Below are 17,532 nucleotides of genomic sequence, written 5' to 3' on the forward strand. Positions count from 1 at the left end.
TTTCTTATTCATGATATGACTGTTGTCAAACTGCCGCTGATGATCAGTGATTTGTCATACTCTGTTATACAGCATGGTCTGTCTGGCCAGGCCCTTAATGGCTCGTCCTGAGTGTATCCTGTGTTTTTGTGCATGAGCAGTCGTACTGAATGTCTTGTCTGATCTTGCAGGATCACCAGTGCGGAAACGCAAATTGCAGCAGAGCCATTTTGGGTGAATGCCGGCCATCGCGGTGGATTGGATTGAACTGGGAATGGATTTTCTGTCTTGGCTGGGAGTGAAATTTGCAGCATGCTGACAGAATTACGGAGACGGATGGATTGGATCGGGATCTCTGCAGAAAGGTATCGTTCATCTTGTTAAGCAGCCCGTGAGAGAGACTGCCATCAACAGAGTTTTGCATCGTGAGAACAAGTCTCTCAGATGTAAGGTTGGAGTACAAAACCAACAACAAACAGGTGCACGAGTTACGTTTCCCCCAGTGAGTCCACAAACTCTAAGACAACATGGCCCAAGTCTTCACTGTGGCACAGTTCGTGGCGGGAATTGTGGGCACCTTCGTGGGAACCTTGCTGCTTGTCGGACTCGTCTTCGCCCTGGTGTACTACGTTCGGAGACGGAGGGACCAGCGGAAGGCCATGGAGACCAACATGCCGGAAACCATTGAGAACGCGCACGTGGAGAACCCCATCACTCTCAACAGCGTCTCTGATGGATACACCATAGAGAATCCACACGCAGGGAGGAGGCAAAGAACTGACAATGGCAGCCGGTCCTCTGCTCTTCCCAATGGATCTCATGGTGCAAATAGAAACATTGCTACAATATCATGATGTATTCACAGACAGTGAGTCACCAAAGCCTGCTGCTAGGTTTTTATATCATATGTACATTTGATAGGATGACAACATTGATCTATATCTCCAACTCACAGACATCACCACCTGAAAGCAAGATGGCTACGTTTCTGTGTACCTTCAACCATGTACCGGTAACATGGTTCACATCTCCTAGCCTTGCAATGGGTGAGTTACAAAGGCAATACATGGTTGACCTTTCGTCCATGCTCTGACTTTCGGTGTACTGCATAAACTATGTCAACAAGACATTATACTCCCCCTTCTGTGCCAGACAACTTGATAAAAGACTGTGGCAGCTGTCATATCACGGATCATCACATCTCTACAGTGCCCTTCCTCACTGGGGTGGGATTTCCTAAAGGAGAGCTTTTGGGCCAATATCACATCCATAAAGGCGACCCTTGTTCAGACAATTGCTGCACAGAGTACCTACAGCAGCGCAACAACAGAGAGATTCCTGTCTGCTCCCTTGGTAAAGTAAAGCTGTGTCAGTCTTCTTCCCATGACAATTTGAGTTAACTGTGTACAACTTGTGAATGGTTACAGTTTACAATTGTTACCATTTTGCCACACATGTGGCAGATAAAGGCAGGAAAAGGAATGGCAACATCAGGACAAATATGGGGTGTTCTTCACATCAAACCTTGAACTGCATCTGGACAATCAAAACAAATCCTGGCTGCTGGAAATATATACATGATGTATATGTATCAGCCTGAAATTTTTATTCTGCTTTCCCTTTTGGGACCCACATGAGGCAAAGCAGTGCTTAGCATCTTCAAAACTACAAGTCCAGTATAGCCAGGATATTTAGACAGGGGGAGGAGCCAGTCCATGCACAGGTCAGCCTGTAAAAAAAGAGCAGTTGGTAAAGCTGCTTGTTGAGTAAACACTTGTCTTCCTGTTACATCTGGGTTTGTGTACAAGACAAGCCTGTAAAACTGTCAATCTTTGACTCTCTATGAACTTCACTTTTGTATCCATCTTCTTCATAGTTTCTGTAAATATTGCAGGTGATTTCAAAGGGAAACATGTAAAGGGTTTTGAAACCCAGATGTATATACATGTGTGTATAAAGCATGGTGGCTAAACCAATTAGACAATGGCTTCAAGCTTTGACAACATTCAGTTGATAAAATTGGAAATGTTCCATTTTTGTGGCACTCCAACATGCTTCTCTTTTGTTACTTTCTTCAAGTCCCAAAACATGCTCTTCTTACTGCTTTAGCCAGTTTCTGATGCTAATTGTGGGGCCTGGAATCTGTTATAGTTTTGACAACTTGGTATGCTCCAACCCTTGATTTAGAGGCCTGTAATAATCACTACAGATGTGAGTTACAATCAGTAACCTGTGAGTCAACACACCTTGCCAAGGATGATCTTTGTGTATAAAATGGTTTCTTTCTTTAGTTGCAGGTGTTCACGAAGATTTACTGGTATTGTTATTGTTATTTTTTTTCTTCAATAAATCTCGGGGAAAGGTTGGTTCTGATTTCTTCTCAATTATTCTAGTTTTAGTGGACTATGATATTGCGACTGTAAGACTTAAGATGGAAAGAGCTATGGAAAGAGCCATGTCATTTCTGATCCTTTTTCCCTCAAACAGATGTTGATTATGTGTACTGGACTAATTAGCTTGTTAATGAGAGAGAACAAATGAGTGCAAGGGACTTGCTGCATAGGTGTGGAGGCACAAAATAAATATTGACAGTACTGCCCACATCTTGCACAGCTGCCACCAACCAAAACAATTCACTTTCATTATTCAGTCTACCTCTACCACATTTTCCTCAAATTGGTCGCTGGAAGGAATTTAGTTTTTGTCTAATTCAGTAATTGCTCACTGGAAAGAGTCTCCAAATTCAAATCTCCAAGCAGATGTTGAAGAAGCTAAGTTACTATGTTTCCCTTGCAGTTTGGGAAGTGGTTTGTCAGTAAAAACAGATTTTTCATCAGTTTAAAGTCAAATGTTTTCATTGCTTTTCCTCAGTCTATAAGATAAGACTGCTGGGAGAAGCCAGCAGACAAGATGAAATGTTGATATTTGTGATGGTGACCTGGATGCCAGCCCTGAGATGTTTTCCAGAGTTCCCATAACTCAATTGTCTGTCCCAGATCTAGGCTAACCTGTCATGTTTGCTTCTAATATTAACAGGAAGGGGTATAAAAGTTAAATGTGTCATAGTGAACCATGCTCAATCAAAAATTGATAGCCTCTACCTGACTCAGTCAGGTGCTGGAAAAAAAATGATTTTTGCAACCACTGGCAGACAAGTCTGTACTCCTATGACTGACTAAGCCCTCTGATAACATAATCTCCTTCTTTGGCCAATTTCTACATTTCTAACAGTACCAAGGTCTGGTATAGACTATTCAACTGATACAAACAAATATAATGTAACTTAATTCCATGGAAACGTTTGAGGGAGTAATCCCTAACCATCACCACCTGCTGCATGAGGAAGGAGAAACATTTACTACACCTGAGGAGGTGGAAGACAAAACATGGCTACACCTGAGTAAGTCTGGAACACCTGAGGAGGCCAGCACAGACAAACCTCTTACCTATCCGCAGTAAGGACAAAACACTACTGAAATCCACAGCCTAGGGGAGAGGAGGGGCTGGCTTCCTTTGGTCTTTTCAGCAGAGAGATTTGAAAGATAGGAATATATTAGGATCTTGTCTCTGCTGTACAGTATGTGATGTATCATACACATCTCACCACGAATCGAATAAACCAAATACATATTTGAAGACGAACAAAATCATCTAGTCTCTATGCTTGTGGAAATCATTATATAAAGGAATACATCCTAGCAACGGAACCTAACCAGGAAGACACCCAGACAAGATAATATTAACTGTTGTACCGTAATCCTGAAAATTATAGGAAACAAGAGTCTCCTTTTCTACCATGGGAGAAATTCACTCAGCAAAGCTGGAATGCTCTTCTGATCAAAGATCAAAAGACAGGAAATCTCGTGCCACTTAATTATCTGTAATTAAAGATAAAGAAGGAGGCCCAGGGAGTCACAGGTTTGGTGTCACAGGTGATGATTACAAGACCATTAGAATAAAGCCTTTTTGACTGTTACGTCCATCTATCCAACACAGGAATATCACAAGTTGAAGCTAAATGATTGGCCATACTTATGTCTGGATATACCTTCACTCTTTCGCTGTAGATAAAATAAGCACTAGATTGGGACCTTTATCTACAAACACAAAGACCAATTTTTCAAAAACATTTTGTGTGTTTGGTTGTCTTTTAAATCATGCATTTGTACATCACATTCTTATCAAGAAATCAGGGGTAACAGAAATGCAATTCAGTCAGGGCCCACTGTCTAGTGGAGAGGGGTCCTGAGGAATGCCAGAACAGGAGTTACGACCCACATCTGAAATGTTATACCTCCATGTCTATTCCAGTCATGTACAAATCCTGCAAGAAGGTCTGGGCTGAATAATTTACTGGACAGGACCTGTCAGTGCTGACCTATAACCTAAGAGATAACACTCATCTGGATAAGGTTTCTAACCTGATTGAAAAACATACTGGCACCCAGCACCTCTCACTTCCTTCAGATATCTGCACTATTAAACATCGGCAGTCATTTTGTTTGAAAAAGGCTAATTTAAAATACATGTACCATCATGAATTTCAACAAACATTAAATGAAGACTATCGGCTGACTTCCTACAGTTTTCTGAAAATAACACCTTTCCTGGCCCTTGCCTTCCCAAGGAAATTGGCTATTGCAATTCATTTATGTATTTATATATCTATCAATTTATCCAATGGAGTGAATGAACACAACATTATAACAATAAAATTATCTGCATTCCTTAGACTGCAGTTATATGAGTAAACCTTCTGGTTGAAGTAAAAATGACAGCATCTGCTCCCTGGCACCTGCTGGCTGGGTATATGACTTTTTCATTTCAATGAATGAATGAATGAATGATCAAATTTATAGATTGATTTTCACTGTTCCAAGGATGCAGTGCTCTATGCCATGGAAGTAATCCATCTCTTGGGTACAGCCCTACAGGTGACAAGTGGCCACCTGGCCATTGATATACAGTTAAACCTGTACTAGGGGTACCTCTACATTTATTTTATCTCATTTTATTTATTTACATAAGGACCACCTGACCAATGTGACCACAATAGGTGGTCCCTTTTTTTGCCATTGACACAATCATAAAAGATTCCTGTTCTACTATAGTGACCACTTGTCCACATACCGGGTATACTTTCTCAGGCATGTATACTTGGATTTGACTGCAAAAGGACATGGCAGAGGCAACTGTTCACTGCATCTTTTCTATCACATGACTGTAATTACTTACAACTGCCCTCTATTCAAGGTGACATCAAAAGACTGCAGGGCATTACTGGTAATGATGACTTTGTAGGTGTTTGATCCTGGCGCCATGAAAACCCCTGACGGATTTGAAGATTTGCCCACATCATTGGACTTGGATTGTTTGAACTTTGAATGGTTTTTGTCATGTTGTGTGCAAAAACATCATCCTATCCAAGGCCATTGGCAAAACCTGTTATTGTCCTTTTGTAATTCCCTGCTTCTCTTTATACCTGACAGTATTTTAATTACAGATATCAATAACAGAATTGTTACAAAGAGATGCAACAGTCATCTTCTACAAATGACCTTGAAAGATGCACCTCTGGGAGAGAAAAAGCATATCACTACCTTACAATCTAATCATGATACAATCACTGTCCGGCAAAAGCAAACGTGGCATGGATGCTTCACAATGTTGCTGCATTATAGGCAGGTCCAGAATATCTTAGTGCTCACGTCACTTGAGAAGTGGACAGACTGGTTTTGGGAGGTAAAAATAGCTGCTAGAGCCTCTGTGACTCTATAGATTTTGTGATACAATACCGCATAATTGACTTCAATCAAGGGCAGATGTATGTGGAAGGGTCAAATATTATGTTACTTGTTAGGGGGCAAATGCAATGTTGGATAAGAGGCAAAATATAAAGATCAGATTAACAAAAAGAATTTTTGCCACTTTCCTAATTTTAGGAATAATCCTCCAAACCAAGTTGCATTCTGTCATATTTCTGCAGATGATACATTACCGGGTATAAAAAAATTGTATGGACTCTTCATCCAAAAAACTGAGTACCACACACAAAATCTTGGTTCCACTTCTAGCTAGCATATTACTGAGCAGTGAAAGCCCCTGTCAAAACTGAAGTAAAAGTCAAGCACATCTGCATTCTATTCTGTCAAATACCAGTCCGCATTAAAGGATGGATTCTAAGATCTGAAGAATGCTTCTTAACTATCCCTGTGAAGTCAATATTGTGGCAGCACTTGGTTGTCTATCTGTCAATACTCAGGTACCCACTGCATTATTCATCAAGATGAATACTGGTACCACTTACTGAATAATCAGTCCATAACTAATATCTAAGCCACGTCTTGTGAAATACTGGTGACCAACATCACACATAGACTACAAGTAAGCTCCAAACCATTCATCAGCACTTGACTGAGAACACTAAACAGCAGCTAGACATCTATTACCCAAGGCTCAAGGTGACATGTCCTGACCTGCATTGTTACCTTCGCCAAGAAGGTTATGTTTTCAGGGGCGTTCGTGTATGTGTGTGTGTGTGTGTGTGTGTCTGTCTGTCTGTCTGTCTGTCTGTAAACACGATAACTTGAGAAGGCCTTGATGGATTGTCTTGATACTTGGTAAGTGGGTAGGTCTTGATGAGACCTCAAAATGATTAGATTTTGGACCCCCTAGCGGCTTGTTATGGTACTGCAGCTGAACTTCCGGTTTTGATATCTCATGATCTAGACATGCCATGGTGATGAAATTTAGATGGTAGGTAGCTCTTGTGGTGGGAAAGAAGTGACGTGAGTTTAGGCCCCCTAGCGGCTTGCTCTGGAACTGCAGGGATGAATTCTTGAAAATATTCAAAAGGGGATAACTCAAGAACCGGTTGACGGATCGTCGTGATTTTTAGTATGTTGGTAGCTTACGTGATGCTTAATATAATTATGTGACAATTATGCAAATATGGATGTAATTTGCATAATTTATGGGGAAATTCTATAAATCAGCTGCATTCCATGATAGGACAATTGAAGCTTGTGACATTGGTAATTGACAACGAGAGAAACACAGAAAGATGTTGATTATGTTAATAATGACTTAATTTGCATAATTAATGAGAAAATTTTATAATTATGTCATGATAACTGCCTGGAATTTCATACTTGTGGTATTTGAAAGTTAAATTGAGGTGAACATCATTAAACATAATTTATTCAAATCAGTACCTCATTTGCATAATTTATTAGGAAATGCTAGAATGCATTCTTTGTTAATATAAGACTGTTTTTGGTTGAGATTATGATAATATGATATAATTCATGAAAATTAGGTTCCTATTTCTTAAATCAGGGGGGAATAATCTAATCTAAACTTTGTCAGTCATAAAGATTAACATCATTTGGCGAAGGTATGAGATCGGGGAACTCTAGTTTATTATCTGATTACCAACCTACATTAGTTGTTATCCTACTGTCATTACTCCTAAATGTTACTGACTCAAAGAATGACGGTAAAGCCTTCCAGTAATAAGAAATCTGCAACATCTTCAAGAAAAATGGCCTGATATTTTTATTGTATTTATAACCTGTTATTCGTCATTTTTAAATTGGAAGACCTTGGCCATGACCTTTTGATTTTCCAATGGAATAAAGAATGACTGATGTTTTTCCATATTGGATAATGGGAATGGTATGGCACAAAGCAATCATCATCCACATGACTCTGATCCTGTCTGAATGAATATTAGAATCTAAATAGTGACAAAAGATAAATGTTTATGGCATGGCAATGGACGTTACTGCCCAAGGATGGGCAGTAGGCCTTAGAAAGTATAGTAATGGGATATTAGCATTTGGAGAGTGTATATTTTCACAGTGGCAACATTATATACAATAATTTTTTAGATGTAGGGTATATCTATTTCTGGAAGAATGACTATCAAACAATGGTAAAGCTTTATATTAGAATCCAGAGATCTTCCCTGAATGTGAGTAATAAAAAATATATTGTACTACTTCTGTAGCCCAGGTGTAAAGCAACTAAGGTAGATATGCAGTCCTGACACATTCCTGTCACATATTCAAAGACACCTGTATTATGATTCTGGAGACCCCTGCCATCCATATATATGGCAGAGTACACTACCTGAGTCATAAAGGAAAGCAGTTACAGTAAATCTCACTATCTGCAATTCCATTCCAAATGTCAGGGGTCTGTAGTTCCCATAACGTCCATCAATTGTCCCACCTGAAACTACTTTCCCATACTCCGTTACAGTCTGACTAGGAGACATGGAATGGAAAATGGAAGTTGATCTCAATAATCATGAATCACTCCAACCATATCAACAGTGGAGGCAGACACTTGAAATGGGATGGAATGACATAAATATGTTGAAGAAGATGTTACAAATTGAAACATTAGGCAAAATTATCATCAATATGATATGTTTATCATATTCACAGACTGTCTATTTTCTTATGTTCTACAAAATATTTCCAGTTTTGGCACAATATTTCCAGTTTTGGCACCAAAATCAGGGTCTCTCCCTGCTATGGGTTGATCTGTACCCACCTTTTTATTAATCACAGCAGAGGTCATCAAGAGAAGTACTGATTATGTTTGGTCACTGGCCAATCTCACACCCTACAGCCTTATCTGTAACAAGGTAGTAAATCCTCTATCTTGTACTTCAGTCTTAACCTTCAGCATACTGAGGTAGTCACTTGGCTACGTAATACCGATTCTCTATTGGATATGGGTAAGGTAGCAGAAAGGAGGTTAATCTCCAAGCAGATGTTGGGGGAAGCTAAAGCTAACCATTTCTGTGTTAAACTGCTTGCCTGAGTCACTCCCAGGGCCTTGTTTTAGAACTGCATGATTTTCACTTTGTGCAAGAGCCTAATGTTATGTCAGGTGCTATTCAACGTGTTCAAAACATGATTTCTTCTGTGTCAAACCTCCTGCCTGACCGTTTGACACAGAAACTGGCAACCAGCAAACAATTTCTAGCCTACCCTAACATCTGCTTGGAGATTACTGCAGTCTCCAAACTTCTGGAGAATCATCACAGCAGCAGTGCTCCTCTCATACATCATTTATCCTACTTTCCACAGACTAACCCCAATGAGCCGACCTCTGGGGAAACATGCTGACCTTTCCCTTGATCTTAAACCAACACACTAATCCTCCACATGAGCAGGGAGAATTGAGTTTGGGCAGTTTGACACCTGAGGTCTGGTGAGGTCAGACAAGGGCAGGACTATCTCCCCTGTCATCACAAGGGTTCAGCCTGCAGGATATAGACTACAACTTTTTTTAAAGTCTTCAAGGACAAGCTGTTCTTTAAATCTTGAAACTTTTGCAGTGGTCTTATTTTTGCACACTGACCTATCCACCGCAGATCCATGGCACTATGTGACTGTGTTTCCAAAGTATCACTACTGTACCACAGGGTTAGTATTAACTGTAACTCAAAACACAACAAAAACATCATTTTCCCCTATTACTAAAATAGATGAATTTACAGTATTTCTCCAGCTATCACCAGGCTCCAGCCTAAAGCATAGACTAGGACTGACTGTGGTGCAACTTTGACACATGTAATAAACCATCTGCCACACATACCAAGGGTAACCTAGTGACCCCCCTGAAACTCCATCTGACAAGGAAAGACTGACAAGTGTACATGGAGTTTGTTGTTGCGGCATGTCTTTATTTACAGCAGTCTAAACTGACGATCAACCACTAGAGCAGCCACCTAGCTAATCCCTGAGAGATGGTTGTTCTAAGCAATAACAACAAACAGGTCACTCAAGAATCCAACCCAATCATCTAGACAGGACATTTGCAGACTGAGTGACCAGGGTAGAATAACAGGTGATTTCTACCAAGAAGCAATATTGTAGTCAATACCAGGTAGCACAAGCACATTCAGAAATTTTCCAGAAAAAAATTTCAGAGCACCGGGTAAGACTACATTCTGTAAGTTCCTGAAGAACCCAGTTTTATCTCACTGAAGAGCACATTTCCCAGTGGTCTTGACAGAGAAGACAGATGCTTTATATAATAGATACAGGTTCATTTAACCTGGAAATCCCCTGACAAGTGCAATGAACAGTGAACCACGGCTTAACATCCCATCCTAAGGACTGCGACCTTACAGTAATGTGCATGTTGGGTGAGCAACAACCAGGATTCGAAATCCCAACCTCTTTGTCCAGAGGCAGGGTCACTTAATACTGGACTATGCACACTAAGAAGTCTTTTGACAAAAGTGTGCTTATATTTCACACACGTAACTTATTGCAATGGGCAGTTATACAAGCCATATATACACGTACATAGAATCTGATACAGATGTAGCTGTGACTGACTTACCGTGTGGAAGCCGAGGTTTCTCAGGAGTGTCTTCATCAGCATCTCGGCCAGGTGAGTGTCGGGGGCGGCGGGGGAGACTCCCCGGGGGGAGGGGGTGTCCATGTCCAGGGGGGCGGAGAAACCCAGGAGCGAGGCCACATGGGTGTTGTCCTGCAGACTGGTCAGGATGATGCCTAGCTGCATCCTCTATAGAAGATGGATGGATAACTCATTAACGTTAATTAAACAAGAGCAGCTGTTATGGACTGATAAAGAGGAGGATGATTTATAATGCTTTAGATGTTGACAAGTTGACAACACATTAAAAGTTTATAAAGGATGTCAGTTATTTTCAATCCAAAACAATAAGTTTTAAGGATAAGGAACAATGTAAATAGAAATGATGGAATAATGTAAGATGATTCTTTCATATTCAGTACAAGAAATCTTTGTTTTCTACAGCCTCTATCTTTATTTAAAAAATATGGATTTACTACTAACTGCATCATACACACAAATATTTGGGGTTGTCAAAAATGTAACATTGTCTTCCTATGAAAGCAAACTTTGCTTTAGTTTGACTGACCTGTCCCTTGGAGAGAGACTCCCATCTGGCAGGACCCTGAGGCAGAAGCTGGTGGAGAAGCTCCATTCTCTCCCGCAGGGGCGGCAGGAGCAGAGGAGCCCCCACAGACAGGGTCTCACTTACAGCCTGGAAACAACCCACAACAGAACTGTTCAACACTGCCACCTAGCCTACATTATGAGTACTGCACCATTCTTGGACTACATGTACAAATGTGTATGTACATTTGAATCTATCAAACAGAGACAGTGGCACAAAATGTACCCATGTGACTAAGCATTTGCCATTGCAAATCTCAATATAAATTTGTCCAGGACCACATTAAAACACTTGTTGATGGTGCAGGTACGGGTGATTCTGAATGTTACTTACTAATAGTCACAATGAATCTGCTGACCCTGACCTCAAATGAAAAATGGCTAGCAGGCCAATTTGAGTATTTTATGAAATGAATAAAAGCTAAAAAAAAAAAAACAAGATACCTCCTGGATGGAGTTAGGAGTGGAAGAGTCCATGAGTCTGAAGAGGAGATGTCTGAGCGGCCGTGCCTGGCTGCCCAGGATGGTGGTGGCCACACCGCCGGCCAGTGCCAGCTGTAGGTGGGTACACAGCAGCTTCAGGCACAGCAGCACAAAGTGGTGGTGCTCTCTGTAATACAGCAGGAAAAATACAGGGTGTGAAGTTTGGCACAAAAGGTGGAGATACAACCTGTAAAGGCCGGCTACATGTATATTAGATATCTTGTCTCCTCCTCCAATGTACATGTTATCGATGGCAAAGCTAGCCAAACTTGTCAATGGTAAAGTTGAATTAACAAATGATAAAAATTCATTCCACATTTCCATGACAAAAACTAGGATTATTTGTTTCTGTTGAAACACGTCATCACAGCCTGCAACACCGCAGTAACCCAGTTCCCAGTCTGACAATAAGTGGGCCATTTTAGCACATAATGCAATATCAATTTCCAATTCTCCTGACTTAGAGGTGTTGGCCACCAAGCTTCTAAGGGCCTGACAAAGTAGAAAAGCTACTAGAATCTTAATCATTCTATTTAAAATGTCAGTGGCATTCTTCCTCCTGTTTCCTTACTTGGATGTTGGGAAGGGCGGGGGTGGGTTTGGGCTGTCAAAGCCGTCACAGTAGCGCTCCAGGAACATGCGCAGGTGGGTGAACGTGCTCTCCTGTAGGTCCACACAGAACGGCCGATGCCACGCCACCACCTGCCTGGGGACAGGAAACAATTGGTAAGTTAAAAAGTGAAAGGAATGGTGATCTTAATAAACAGCTGAGCTACTGTTCTGCTGGTTGTGACAGAGAAGGCAGACACTATGTACAGCATATACAGGTTCGTTGTAAAAGGGAAATACCCTTAGCTTTTTTCTTTCTTTTTCTTTGGTAGGGGGGGGGGGGCGAATACAATAAACAGTGGACCACAGCTTAACATCCCATTCTAAGGATTGCGATGCTTTCCAGTATCATGCATGTCAGGTGAGCTACACAGCTAAGGTTCAAACTCACAACCTCTTTGTCTAGAGGGGGTCAGTACCTAACCACTGGGCTAAGCATGCTACGTAAGAAAGCATGCTACATGAGAAAGAGACATTGTAAATGGCTGCTTCCTTCTAGACAACAATGAACATTCAGATGTAACTGTAGATGTCCGCAGGGCTGTCCATGCTAGGCTGTGGGAGGTGCCTGCAGAAATCATAGACTTACCTGTCTGTCGGTAGGGCTGTCCATGCCAGGCTGTGGGAGGTGCCTGCAGAAATCTGGTGCACAGTCACTCCGTCCAGACCAACAACTTTCTTGGGTTTAGTGATGGGGCTTTGGGAGTGGCCCTGTCCACACTGGCCCATGGCATTATTGCCCCATGCATAAACTTCATTGTCTGACAAAAAAGAAGAGAAGCTCTTCATAAACAACTGGAAGGCTGTAAGCATCTCAACATATGGATTGTCAACATGTACCTATTCGGCATGCATGTGTAGTGATTTCTTATGATAGCTCTAATAATACACGATCTACAGATTTTATAAAATGTCCTCTGTCAAGAAATAATTTTGTGGGGTCCTTCTGCATAACCCCATAACCAATTGAGAATTGGTACTGGTAGCCAAGACATTTGCTTCAGTGTGTGTAAGGTTGAAGCTTGTAATGTTCTCACCATGAGTGAGGGCCAGGCAGTGGCTGTCCCCACAGGCCACATCGACTATCCTGGTGTTGGCCAGTTCTTCCACCAGTTTGGGTCGGAGGGCGGTGGACTCAGGTGACCCACAGCCCAGGCAGGCTCCACACCCCCACGCAAACAACTGGAGGATGTGAGGATGAAGGTTAGACATCCAGGTAGAACATTACGGAGTAAATTAAACTATGCAACTAAATCAATAAATCAGCCATTTCTGAAAGCATCTACTATCTTTCATCAGTAACTGAAAGAATGTAACTGTCATTTTCAGTCACTGATCGTGGCTGCTATCAGAAAACTGTGATAATGATGTAACGGACATCATTTAACCTGATTACCTGGTGGCAGGAAATCAGGACTGGAAGCAAGATTTATAAGGTTTGATGTTCCCTAACATCAGAAGGGTGTATAACGTGTACTTTGCACAAAGTCTGTGTTCATTGAATAATTCTGTGTCACTGGCAAGACAATACAGACTCCATGCATGTACATGTATGTCACAATTCCTTTACATCTGGTACAGCATAGTCAGAAGTAACAACTTGCTTCAGTGCACAGTGAACTAGTCATAATTGTCCTATGAAGATGGCAGAAGGTCATTGAAATGCCGAAACGTTGATATTCAATCATTCACCAACCTGATGAAGTTATTCAGAAATGCAGACTCTATAAAAGAATCGGATGAGAACCCACCTGTCCAGTTGATGTGAGTGCGAGGGATGACTGGCTGCCACAGCACACTTTCCTGATGTACAGCCCAACTAGAGCCTCTATCACCTTAGGCTTGTATACTCTGTTAGTGTCTCCATGGCCGAGTTTTCCTGTGAGGCCACAAATAACATAAAACAAGCAATCAAGGATTTCATACCTCAAGGAAGCAGTTTTTTGTAAATTTCTTGTTTAATTCATTATTGTGAATTTCTCCATTCACATCTCTATGCATTTACCCACTGGCACCTGACCGGCAGACTCCCTGACATTTTCCTGCTGGCCACCGGCAAGCTTCTTGGACCTTACTTCTGTTCATTGTAAAAAAAACGGGAAATGTCCCCAGCTCAGGCACAATGAACAAGGACCATGGCTTAATGACCCGTCCTAATGATTGCTTCAACAACAACTAGGACTTGAACTCCCAACCTCATGGTCCAGAGTCACTAATATATACTGGACTACACACATGGAATTCCCTGAAACTACCAAGTTGAACCCAAATGTTAAGAAAAAACAGTCCATTCGTCTAAATCTATGTATACATTCATCCCAAAGCCCTACCGTTGTCCCCTCCTCCAAACGACCAGACGGTCCTGCCATCCTGTGAGACAACGATGGTGTGAGAACTGCCACAGACCACCTGTCCAGCGTTGGTGATGTCCTTCACCAGGGTGGGCAGGTTCTTACTGTTACTGTCTCCGTGTCCCAGCCTCCCGTAGTCGCCCTCGCCCCACGTGAACAGTTCACCGTCTTCTGTCACCGCCGCGCTGTGGCGATAGCCTGCTGAGATGCTCTTCACAACCTGGAGATTCAGGGGAAAGACAGTCATCACTGTATCTGAGCAAGTAGAGTCAAACCTGTACAAGTCACTACCTCTACTCTACTTCAGGACCATCTGTCCAATGTGACCACTTTTTAGTTGTTCCTTAGGTAATTTTTCCCATTGACATAAACACTGAGAATCCTGTTGATTGTGACCACCTGTCCACATAGACCAGATTTTATCAGTCCCCAGTATGGTTTTCATTGGAAGTTTTGACATGATTCATATGTATTGCAAACAAAATCTGTGACTGGCCATTTAACTCTTGTTTTAACAGTTCTACCAGACACAGAGTTGTTTGATAACTGTCAATCTGTCATGTATTTCAAATGTACCTCACCATTATGGTGTATCACACAGTCCTCAGATGATTTTCTACTGCCTTGTGCCAGTACTCTCACCTTGCCCTGCAGAGCTCCCTGGATCTGTTTTGGGTACTTCTGTGTGGAGCTGTTCCCGTGGCCCAGCTTCCCGTAGTCCCCATCCCCCCAGCTGAACACCTCGCCATCAGCAGTCAGTGCCAGCGTGTGACCGTCCGAACCCTTCGAGGACGAGATCTTCCGGATTACATAGCGGTGGTCAAAGTTCAATTTCTTCAGGGTGGTCTGGTTGTTGGAGTCGCCCAGGCCCAGTCGCCCGTAGCTGCCTTTCCCGCACGCCCGTACAGTCCCGTCATTATACACTACAAATGTACAGTACTGTCCCGCCTCGATCTGTCAAACAAAACAGGAGCAGGGGTGTTACTGGTAGTCAGCAGTAGGGTTGCATGCAGTGGATCAGCTTACCTTGCTTCTAGAATGACATTTTAAAATGTGTTATGAGTGTTTTAACACTTGAAAAGTTCCATATGCCACAGGCTATAGCCAAGCAAGTTGGTAGAAAATATGCTAACATAGAAAACCCAATGAATAAAACAACAGGATTCTGAACAAAAACTCAAAAAGGGATCTAGAGCTAGTGGATTGTCTTCAAATAATTTCTCAAAATATGTCCCATAGTCTTACAGATTGTTACAATTAGTAGTCTAAGAGGATCTTAGTATCACTTATGACATTTGTTACATGTTGAACACCTAGTCCTAGAAAGGGCTGAAAAACAAAAGGCTATAATTAGCATGAAGATTAAGTAATTGCAAAGTCACAACAGTTTCTCTCTGATGGCAAGGATATCGTGTTGACTGAAAAAAAATACCGGTAACATTCCAAGAATAAACACAGTGTTACCTGGTGTTTTCCTGCCCTGAGAACATACAAAAACACAAGGAAAAGTTGAACACACATAAATATAATAAAAGCTGAGATACACAAACATAACACAAGTCACTGAAACCAACAAACTCGAGGAAGAAATGTCTGTTTGTCTGAATGTTATACATACATTCAAAATGGAGCTTACTGTCTGAGCATTAGCAAATGCAGGAGACAGTTTAGGTTGCAGGATCTTCTCCTGGCTGCCCTCGGCCAGTTGGTGGCTGCTGTTGCTGCCCCAAACATAAACCTCGCTGTTTTCAGTCACCATGTTGCCATTTTCGCCCGTACTGGAGTCGTCGATGGGTACCGGAGAGGGACAGACACAGGACCGGGCGTAGTCTGATGCCAGCCAAGCCACCTGCAGAAGCAAGGAGAAATCAAAGATTTCACACATCCGCAAACTACTGATAGTTGATGTGAATTTGTTAATTTATCATTGTAAATTTTTCTCACTGATGACGTGCATATTTGACTCTCACTTCTTGACTCCCCCTCATATTTGACTCCCCCCCCACACACACACACACGTCCTGTCAACTTGCTGTACTCAAATAACTACAGACACACAAGAAAACAAACAGGGAGGTTTTACAACCAACTGTAGCCAAAAATAAATTAGTCTAGTTTTGTGCTAGGGTAATGCGTTAGTGAGGAGTATGTAAATTCTTCTTATAAAGAAGCATTGAAGACAATGTATTTTCTAGAGCACCAGCCTCAGGGTATCTCACCTCCTCCATCAGCACCATCCCAGCCAGGTACAGAGGAAACATCCCATCTCCTGTCTTGTTCATGTCGGTGATTTGGTGATCTCTCTTGTCATTTCCAGAACCACCCTGGGGAGAGTGTGTATTATGGATTACTCCTGACACAAGTATTTAACAGTTCAACCCACCTACGTACTGGACCTGGCAGCCAAGACTAAAAACATAGTACCTGTGTTCACCACAAAGAGAGAGATACCGGTAACACAGCACTAACCACTACTAAAGGTGGGAGGGGGTACAAGGTCAAAAGTGACCAAGTTCATTTGACTAAGCATCATGCACCACCATGAAACAACATCAATCCTTACACTCCCTTTCTACTACTAGTACTAGCAGCTGAGTGACCACTGAGCGACGAAACATTTCAACAAACTTCATACATAGATAAAGAACAAATCTTTTTCTTATGTTTCCTGTGTCTTGTCTTTTAAATCATACATTATCATATCATCCTCCAATCGTAAAACCAAGAATCACACATATCCAATTTCGGGTCGCTCAATGGATTGACCATCTACATGGTAGTTGAAAGGGGACCTTAGGAAAACCCCAGACTCCATGAACATGTATGTACTTGTGAAATGCCCTTTGGTTGTAATGAGGTCATCCTGGTCAGGTACATCCTCTCTATAGAATGCCCACATTCTTCCTCATGTCTTCTCTACAAAGGACCAATCACTTTTGTTAGAGATACAAACCAATTGGTAAGATCACATACATGTACTCTGTTAAAATATGAAAATTATGGAATATTGTACCAATATGAAACCATGCATTTTGTGGATTTTATCACTCCCCGAGAAACAAAAATGCCCATTTAAATCTTTTTAGCTCTCGGATAGTATCATAATGACTTACAGTTTGATGACTTCACAATGAATAAT

General features: G+C 41.6%; 1 protein-coding gene across 1 annotated transcript in view; it reads right to left on the minus strand.

Moving 5' to 3' along the window:
* Positions 1 to 17,532, minus strand: part of LOC109471892 (probable E3 ubiquitin-protein ligase HERC1) — a 128,820-nt gene that overhangs the window by 109,062 nt on the left and 2,226 nt on the right. Inside the window, 12 exon segments of the mRNA XM_019771326.1 lie at positions 10,348 to 10,533; positions 10,913 to 11,038; positions 11,395 to 11,560; positions 12,005 to 12,139; positions 12,632 to 12,803; positions 13,080 to 13,224; positions 13,794 to 13,921; positions 14,373 to 14,613; positions 15,036 to 15,347; positions 16,012 to 16,242; positions 16,613 to 16,717; positions 17,223 to 17,309. Coding sequence (XP_019626885.1) covers positions 10,348 to 10,533; positions 10,913 to 11,038; positions 11,395 to 11,560; positions 12,005 to 12,139; positions 12,632 to 12,803; positions 13,080 to 13,224; positions 13,794 to 13,921; positions 14,373 to 14,613; positions 15,036 to 15,347; positions 16,012 to 16,242; positions 16,613 to 16,717; positions 17,223 to 17,309 — 2,034 coding nt within the window.

The sequence above is a fragment of the Branchiostoma belcheri genome, unplaced genomic scaffold (assembly GCF_001625305.1).
Source record: "Branchiostoma belcheri isolate BF01 breed outbred unplaced genomic scaffold, Haploidv18h27 scaffold26, whole genome shotgun sequence".
NCBI lineage: Eukaryota > Metazoa > Chordata > Leptocardii > Amphioxiformes > Branchiostomatidae > Branchiostoma > Branchiostoma belcheri.